This window comes from Morone saxatilis, unplaced genomic scaffold (assembly GCF_004916995.1).
Source record: "Morone saxatilis isolate NCDOM2014 unplaced genomic scaffold, NCSU_SB_2.0 Contig11, whole genome shotgun sequence".
Lineage (NCBI taxonomy): Eukaryota > Metazoa > Chordata > Actinopteri > Moronidae > Morone > Morone saxatilis.
Window position 1 is genome coordinate 30022626 of NW_023339663.1, and position 10136 is coordinate 30032761.

At 40.3% G+C, this 10136-nt stretch overlaps 1 protein-coding gene across 1 annotated transcript in view; it reads right to left on the reverse strand.

Annotated features, from left to right (window-relative positions):
* efl1 (elongation factor like GTPase 1) overlaps positions 1 to 10136 on the reverse strand; it is a gene marked incomplete in the record, with an annotated part of 77219 nt that overhangs the window by 40861 nt on the left and 26222 nt on the right. Inside the window, 1 exon segment of the mRNA XM_035682222.1 lies at positions 9588 to 9723. Coding sequence (XP_035538115.1) covers positions 9588 to 9723 — 136 coding nt within the window.

The following is a 10136-nucleotide window of genomic DNA, read 5'->3' on the forward strand; positions in this document are numbered from 1 at the left end:
CTTTTTAAGTGGTCGGAAGACTACAAAGGCGCTATACAAGTACAGGTCCATTTACCATTTACCATTTACACATTAGAGCCGTCCACACCAAGATTAATAACTACAATAAGCCCTAGGGTTACAGCTTGTTACGTTCCTGTAGTGGAAATCAGCTTAACTTCCTATTTTCATTCTCAACAAAGGGTACACTTACTTGTTCATTCTGGAGCTTTTAACCACTTGACAGTTAATCCTTGAGTTAAAGGGCAAGTGTGTATGATTTCCTGCCATCTAGGAGTGTAGTTGCAGATTGCAACTCCCTCACTTCACCCTCCCCTACCAAGCCAAAGGAGAAACAATGGTGACTGCAAAACAGGTGTAAAACACTAACAGCCCTATTTAAAGGCAGTGTTTGATCTGCCACTCTGGGCTACTACAGAAAAATAGTGGTTGTAGATAAAAACGACGGTTCAAATAAATAAGGTCCGGCTCCACTGGTTTGCTGGAATAGGCCAACGTCATTTTAAATCATCATCATTACAACATAAGTCACTTGACCACATTTTGTTTTGCACGATTCTGCACACTGTCTACTGTGGTTACACTTACTTAAGCTAGCTAGCTAGGTGCCACAGACCAGAGTTTCACAGTAACAACAAGAAGAGTCTAAGTATGTGGCGGCACACTGCCAGAGTAGATCAACCTAAACGGAAAAACGAAGAGTGTGGTTAAAAGATAATGTACAGAAAAGTGGGGCTTCACAGATAAGGGGAGAAGAAAGATTGGCATTCATATGACAACAATACCAATACAATGACGGCAGAGTTTGCTGCAGGTAAAAAATGTTTTAGGCAACCAGAATAAGAAAAATTAACAAAAAGCTTTCCTTTAAACACCACAATTCCTAGACAGAGGATAAAAAGCAAAGATGGAGAACAGTGGTGTCTACGTTCTAATGTCTGAAATGGAAGACTACAAGAAATAGTATTATTATTCATGATCTGATCTGCGCTGCACTGAGATGAACCCAGCTGGCCTCTGTCATCACCCCTGTGTGGCTGACATCAGTAAAATCATTCAGTTGGTGTGTTCTGCTAAAGATCTAGGTCGCTAGTCACCGCTGGCACGCAGAGAGAGGAGACTAATGCAAAACAAATGTTTTCATAAAGTCGCCCAGTGTTGAATCAGCATCATTCATTTCACTCAGGCTCCTTTTTTCAGTCCCTTTTCCTTTTTTCCTTCTCCTTCCTCTGACTCGGATGACTCCAGCAGTGGCTGCGTCTCTTCAGACAGCTGCTTTGCATTAGGCCCCAATGAAGAGAGTTTGATGTTACCCACGTCTTTAACCCCTGTGACAAACTGCTTGCCTCACTAAGCTCACCATCAAACACCATCGAGCTGGCTGTGTACTCTCCCTCAGCTGCAATCACAGAGAAAACCCACTGCTGGCTGGCTGTGCGGTACTAATCGAAAACACTGAGGAGAATTTAACAAAGGACTTTTGTTAAGGTAGTCAGAGAGTTTCCACGTGCTTGGAGTACGTTAGCCCCGATACATGCCATAATGCCTTTTATGGGAAATATTACACCAAACTTTTCAAAATCAAATCTTAAGATAAGTCAAGAGAAAAAACACTGTACAAGCTCTTAAACATTAGAGGTGGTTCTTATTGCTCTACTGCCCTCTGTAGTGCAGTTGAAATATATTCTACACTATATATCCAAAAGTATGTGGACATGTGACCCACCACATGTCCATATGTGTTGAGTTGAACAGGTCATTCCAAAACCACAGGCTTTAATCTGCTGCTATATCAGCCTCCACTCTTCTGGTTTCAGATTTTCCACCAGACGTTGGAACCTGGCTGCAGGGATTTGCTCCCATTCCGACACAAGAGCCTGAGTGAGGTCCGACACCGATGTTGGGTGATAAAGCCAGGCTGGCAGTCGACGTTTTCAATTCATCTCAAAGGTGTTGGGTGGGGTTGAGGTTGGGGCTCTAACCAGTCAATTTATTCCACAAGAAGGAGGATCTACCAATCAGCCTGTTTGATGCACAAGTCCAGATGATTCTGCAGCTCCTCTGTGAGCTAAGGTTAACCATGATAGGGTTTGGTAATTGGAGTCCATCTCTAGTTCTTTGTTTTGTTTGGCAATTTGGCAGTATTTTGCTAATTTAATGGTCTGCCTACAAGAACGAGAGCTGTTCCTCAGCAACATACGTTCAGTGGCATTGTACACACACTGAGCCGAAGAATAGGGTAGCAATAACAGCTGTGAAGCCAGAGTATTTTCACTCTACTCACACTAACAGTGTGGAGGATTTAGTGGCATCTAGCTGTGAAGTTTTAGATTGCAACTAACACCACAGGCATCTGTACTTGGCGACCTGGGAACGAAAACCGCCTGTTAAGTGTGTAGGAAAAACTACGGTGGCTGCAAAACATGCAAAAAACACGAACGGCTATATCTCCAGCCAGTGTTTGGTTTGTCCCTTCTGGGCTACTGTAGAAACTTGGTGGTTCCTTTAAGGATTTCTTTTGACCAGTTGGACGACAGGTTGTTGGGCTGACTGTGGCCAGGTGGAGAATTTTAACATACTGCCCAACCCTAAACCATAACACCCTTAAAAGCAGATTCACAGAGAAGTTTCCATGCGTCTTGGAAGAATGACAACATCAGCTTTATGCTCCTCATGTTAAAACAGGAAATGGCTGGTTGCAACAACACCAGGGTTAATATAACACGGTATTTGTTGAACATTTTGACCAAATGGCACTGTTAGGTGAACTGACAAACCAGTCCAGTCTCAGTGATCGTCTAAATGACAAGATGAATCAGACGGCACCATGCTGTGAACGTTTATGAGAGATCAACATGAAAATGTGAGCTCGAGGTATCACAGCATTAAGACTATGAACAGATAATGTGGTTAAGCTTTTAGAGACAAAGTCTTCAAGTTGGTCTCCTGCTGGAACTGTTAATATGAGCAGATGAGAGAGAGGCAGAGATAGAAAGAAAGGGTGAGCAGGGTGACTGCGGTAGTAAATAACAGCAGTGACAAACACTGCAGCTGCACAACTTATTAATATTACTATGAAATGCTCTGTGTATGGATAGAACTCCACTTTGACAAAACACTTTTTTTTTTTCATGAAGACTATCCAAATTTTAGTTGATGACATATTAAATTGCAGCAGGTTTATGTCTGAACACCTTATATGCATATTAGGGAAGGTAAGTCCCAATGTGATAGCACAGTTTAGAAAAGTGTGCTTGGATACAATTTTGGGATAACTCCACAATATTAACACTGAGCTCCCCTTTCCCAACTCTCTCTCTCTCCCGCTCTCTCTCACTGTGAATCGTCCTTCCTCTCTGTGCACGCCTGACATCCTCTTCAACCTGATTACCCCGTTCAATTCTCCAGCAGTTGAGAAACAACACAAGGGGGCTTTATTTTGGCGTTGTGAAGCTGCAGCCGTTATTCACTGACAAACTGTAACCTACACTCTACATTTACTCCTACACTGACAACTTCACTGCTCACCTTTTCCTCTGCTCCGCTCACACTCACCGTCTCTCTGCCACTCGCTCTCTATCTCAACCACACTCGCTAAACACACACCTTTTGGACTACAGGACCGACGTTCCTATCATCGTCAACCAGAGACCCAACTCTTCAGAGAAGGTATTAGCAAGCACGTATATGCCTAGTATATATTAAAAGCATGGGTGTGCCTCCCGCTACCTCCTGCGTGCATAGGGACTATTAATAGAGGCCCCATGCCTTTGTTATTTAATAATGTGACCAAGAATTATTTTGATTGATTCCTTCTTGTTGTTTTAAAGCAGCATTAACTGGGCCACACAGCATAAGCTTATATATGCAAAATTGTTAGCAAACAGTTGCCTATTTGAACATCCAGTAGACACAGAACAACATTACTATTTATTTGCAGATCTATGTTGGTCTCAACCTAATCAAAACAGTTAGCTAAAAGACTTTTAATAAAAGCTCAGCACCAATGGCTGGTAATTATTCCTTGTGGGTGTGTCCTCATGAGTGACTCCTTTAACATTACACATTTCATGATTTCATCCATCAATCCATAAAAATAAATAAAACCACTATGTCTGGTACCTTGGTGCCATCTGGTGGTAGAATTAAGAATGACACAGTGGCAGCTATCCCAAAGATCCTTCGTGGGGGGATGAAACATGTAGTCATGTTTGTTTTGTTTTAGAAAATATTTTAAAGCTACAGACAAGGGTTTTGAGCCAGTTATATATAGGAATATCCATGTACAAATGGGTGACGCCAACACAAACCTGTCTCTGGAACCCTCTCCATTTGCCCATACCTGTTCTACTGATTCACATCATTTTCATTCTCATCAAACCATTCAATGAGCCCTGTATGAAAGACATCTCTGTTTCTCGACTCCTTCATTCAGGTTTTTTTCTTTCATTTGTCACCTGTCTGCAACTCATCTTTAAAAAAAAACATTCTCATCCTTGCTGGATTAAATGGCCAATAAAAATCCTTTATTTCCTAACCAACCAACCTGATGATCAGTGACACCTGGCACTCACCTAGAACAGAAAACCTTCTCCAGTGGAGTATTAAGGCTGCGCACACACACACACACACACACACACACACACACACACAGATGAACGTAGCGTTTTGGCATGCAGTCAACGCAGTGTGCCGTCATGTGGTTAACCAGAAAATGATGTTTCCGACATCAAACAGCGCTTTGTGTGTATATTTGTATGAGAAAGTTTTGTGTCGTTTTTTCCCTTTCCAATTACTTGCTCCAGCCGTCAGATGATAATGGGGGTCTAATCAAGGCCAAGCCTGGTGGGGTTTACACACTAGTGCTCCAACTTCCTCCCTGCCTGCAGTCCACTAACGGGACAGGAATGATGGCTCCCACATGGCCCAGACACAGAGAAAGACTGAGTGTGCTTTCTTGGATGTGTATAGGGAAGAAATTGTTTGCACACTGCCTACCACTTGGTTCAACTTTTTGCTTAGTCATCAAGCTTCTAACTGCAATGCACTGAGATCCCTGAGGAAACAAGCTATGTCTAACTTCATCATTACTAACCATCGCAGAAAATAAGGAGAAACTCCTCCCACAGGCATTTTTAAACTGTATCAATCTGTGCAATGCCTTCCAGCTCACAATGTGCTGCATTCACTGAGTGTTGCACAGGATCAGAATATATAGAGGTGGACAGAGTTTCAGCAATAATGAAGTCAGGCTCCTCAAATGACAAAAATGCCATATGACCGAAGTTCATGCTACATACAGTAAAGCTGTGTCTATTTTCAATTTTTTTTTCTTCTTTTTCCCCCCTTTTTTTTGGCCCGCCACCACCTTCTATTTTCAATTCTGATCTATTCAGTCAATAATGTCTGTATTTTTCTCATAAGTATTACATTTTACATGTATCTGCAATTTCCTCATCAGAGATACTCTTACTGTGATTTTTTTCTGTTCATCATCGATGCTTTCAGGCCATTTAAAACAATAGGTGTACCTGACAAATGTATTTTACGTGCAATAAAACAATTTTGAGCATCATTTGAGTGAAAGAGTAGAAAGTTCTGCGCTCAGTATAGTAAAGACACAAAAGTAACTCCATAGCTGGTCCTCATTTGATGCTCCAAAGTTCAGAGTAGGGGTGTCAAAGCAGTTTGAACAATAGGTGAATTTGAACACGTGCGTCAGACTCTTTCAGTGAATTTGCCTCACAGTCAGGAGGCACAAGGATATTGGCATGTCATTAGTATCAGTCGTTAAAAGCTTCACAATGAAACATCTGCAATTTCTTTAGACATGACAGGCCAATAGGATGATGCTTGGATTATACTGTTAACTAGGCCAAATGCTTGACGCTGTGTCACCCAGCAACGGTGCGCAAAACAAATAACGAAGCGTTGAAGATGTTGGGATTTGTGGACTACGTTGAGCAACACGCTACATGACACCCATTCGCAGGCATTTTTCAGATGTCACCAAGCTGTCACCCTATTTTTTAATGAATTTATTCAAGCAATACAATATAATATAATAATAAAATTACAGCATATATAGCCTGCTAATGCAAACTCATTTATTCAACAGTGTGAAAAAGAGTACACTATGTCTATCAGTGTTCTTTCAGCTGGCTTTGATTACTGTACAGTTGCAGCATGCACTAATCCCTGTAGACAGAGGTTCTACTTCTTAACTTGTTTTGCAACTTGTGAAATAAAAAAATAATTTAAAAAAACAGCCCTTAAATTCAGATGTCCTATGCAGGAGCTTGGGTGGGTTTGAACAGTCAGTCAACATTATCATTACACTGTAACATTAGCTGGAAAAAATATTTCTGTTGCTTGTAAGCAACAAAACAAACATTAACTGAAGTTATGTTTTTCAACCTTGGTAGCTCAAATGCTCAAGAGGTAACCGACACATTGGTACCTCCCACCTCCACCATAATCACGTACAGGATTCTTATACCCATAGCATTACATAGTAAATTAGTGGTACTTAAAAGAGTCAAAAAGTCTCAGCATGTTAGATCTAAATCATAGGTTGATTCTATCTCTGTGCAACCAGCCAGATGAGTCTGGGCTCCAGGCTCTGCCCATCCGTGAGCTGACAGTCCAAACTAAATAAGGAATAGAAGGATCCCTGATGCTCACTCAAGGGCGGATCGTCTTATTGATAACTTGTTCCTACTGTGCATTCTGCCCCATGCCCTTGCCGACTGATGACTGTATGTCAATATCCTAATGCACATATCTTTCATAATTCATGACTGGAGGATATTACACAGTTGGACTCTCACTCAGCGTTTGACGCATTCTATGAACACTAATGTGAGGTTACATCAATACTGCACAAAGTAACAATGACCACATTGCATTATACATACAAGCATACACAAGCACATGCTACAAAGTATACCTGTAAGTGTTCAAGTTAAACATATAGCAAATTTTAGAGGGGGTTTTAAAGCTAATACTAACATTAAATTAGACATATAGAATATGTCTCAGTCCAATAATGGCCAAATTCTGGTTAAATAAAGGATATACATATTTATAAATTAACTCAACTTTGAGTAACATGCCAAGACAGAAGACACACAACGTGTTTGCAACCTGTCAGCAGCGCTGTCATCATGTCGGCTGTGTCGAGTTCTCTTAAAAGTTATTTTGCAATTGATTTAAAGTTAATTTTGAATGTTTGAATAGTGCTACAAATCAAAAACGCTGATAAAGATTCTATGTGAAAAAGTTTAAATAAAAAGAAGCAGCAGTACTGAATAACTGAGGCATAAACATGAGTTGAATATTTGTTCCATAGTTTGAGCATGATGTTTTTTAGATGGCTAGGTTAAGCAAAGTGCATCCATACCAATTTATTATTAACAGCTCAGTTGTTTATGAGAGGAAAAGAGACAGTAGTATCGGGTCGTCACTATTTTAAATTGTCTACAATTAAAGACACAGTATGCACTGTACTTTCACTGTACTTCATTACTTCACTTCAGGAACATAGAGAGACAGGATCAAAAAGGTGAGACTAAAACTCAACACTATATGAGCTCCAACTCATGACTATTGTCACAGTTTAATCTAAAGATTATTTCCCAATTAATTGATTAACTGTTTGTCTACTAAATGTCTTGTTTAATCTCACCATGATTCCAAAAATATTATGTTTGTTATAACACAGGAATGTATGGCATTTTAGCTTAAAAAATGACTGTAATTCAGTTTATCGAGAAAAAGTAGGGGACTGTAAGACAGTCCCCCCAGCCAGATCAGCAGGACCAGCCCACCACAGTGGATGCTGTCATTGCCCCAAGAGGAGAGGAAGAGAGCCATATTATGTTATAGTTGTAATTATACATATTACTGTTTTAAGTCTCATATATATAACCTTTAAATCCAGTCAGTTCTCATGACAGTTATGATAGTTTTGTCAGCCTTCAAATTAAAGGTTATTAAAAATATAAATACTACTGGCACATCAAAGTAGGAGCCAGTAACAGAATAAGTCCGACACAGTTTCTACTGTTTAATTTGAACTCAGCATGCCTAACTGTATTAAATAGTGTCTGAGCTACATTTGCCAGAAGATGACTCATAAAGATATAAAAATCACAGAAAAATCATCTTTACACAGTTTCTAGCGTCTGAGGCTGGAGCCTGCGGAGAGGATAAATAGTGCTTAATTAGCTGTAATGTGTGTCTAAATGTGTAGAATAGTGAAACAGGTCATTCACCGACATGTTTCTAAGAAAAAAGAAAAGTCATATAAAGGAAGCACATAGATTTCTAGGTGTGTGTGTGACTGTCAGAGAGAGACTGAGAACATGATATGATAATTTAGCCTGGAAACATATTTGTTAAGCTGAATTCAGGGAAGAAGGTGTAGGACAGGAGGCATCAGCTCTCATAGAAACTTGGCGGACAGAGAGTGGGCTTTAAAGTGATAATGTGGGAATCTAGGAAGGATCTGGGTTTAAGTCAAAATTTAAGTCACAAGTTTTAAAAGTGAGGTATGCTGAACAGGAACACATGTCAGTACTGACATTACTGCTGGACGCAAGGTGGCCTGGTCTGATGAATCACATTTTCTTTTACATCTTGTGTTGTGTTGGATGGCCGGGTGCGTGTGCGCCACTAACCTGGAGAACACATGGCACCACGATGCACCTAAGCATTGTTGCAGACGATATACACTCAAAGCAAAAATGGTTCAGGAATGGTTTGAGGAACACAACAAGTTCAAGGTGTTGACTCCAAATTCCCCCGATCTCAATCCAATCGAGCATCAATCAGATGTGCTGGAAAAACAAGTCCGATCCATGGAGGCCCCACCTCACAACTTACAGGACTGATCTGCTGCTAACATGTTGGTGCCAGATATTAGATATTTTTCCCATATCTCCAGTTGTTATGTCCTGTGAGTTTCGTAGGAATTTCTGAGACTAAAGATTTGGATATTTCAAAACTGACTGTAGACAGGTGCGGATTGCACAGACAGTGGATAAAGAAAACACACCATATTTGCTAAATGTAACCATAATCGACCCAGAATCCAATAGTGAATTGATTATAACTGCTGAATGTTTTATTAGGTTTCTACAAAGTGTATTATTTAGCTTCACATACAGAATTTGAAGCTTGGTGATTGGATGTGTTTTACAAAAATGCTATCTGAAGAGTAATATTTGACTCACAGTCTGGTATATTTCTTTTATCAAAGAACCAAATATTTTCCAACACAGTTGTTCATCTGTTGTACTCATGATTCAATCATGGTCCATTGGCCCTTCCAAGCCTCAGAAGTGTTCCAACTGCCAGTTACCTAACATTATCTATGAGAAAAACTCAAGAATATTTACTTCCCTGAAACTTTATAATACATGATGAACACCAGATTGGGCCAATAATATAAAATACCACAGACTCATTTATCACACTTTGCTGAAGTTACAAGGCTAGAATCAAATGTTTACAAACACGGTCCAATAAAGCAGGGAATGGCCACAGTAATGCAATAAGCAGAAAGAAGAAACAAACATATTTACCCAGGACATTTCCCGCAGGCACCTGCTCCAGCTCCTCTAGCTCTCTGCCCATTAGCAGGTAGAGGCTTTCCATGGAACAACAGGACAGATAAGGCACCTCAGGCACACAGTCTGAAGCACTGCAACCCTCTGGCAGCTGGCAGAGATGAGAGAAGAGATGAACATGAGGAGCCAAGTGGATCACAAATGAAGAATTTGCAATCACATCAAGTTAACATTCCATTTCCCATTCAGTTGGGATGTAAAAGCTCTGTGGGTCCATGTCCTATCAGTTACAGTATGTCCCTCTATGGGACATCATCTTTACAGCTCTTGGTTTGTTGGTAATAAGTCATTTTGAACCCAAAACAGAGCAGAACTAAATCAGGGGGAGATCTAGAGAAATATGCATGGGGTGTCTAGAGGGTGACATGGAGACTTTAAGGGGTGGCAGAAATATCTGCTGATTTACTCACAATCACAAAAATCTATATTTACTTGAAAAAGCCCCCAAATGAAGAGATTTGAACTCACAAACATTACTGTGGCACATTAATAAAGCATTAAATA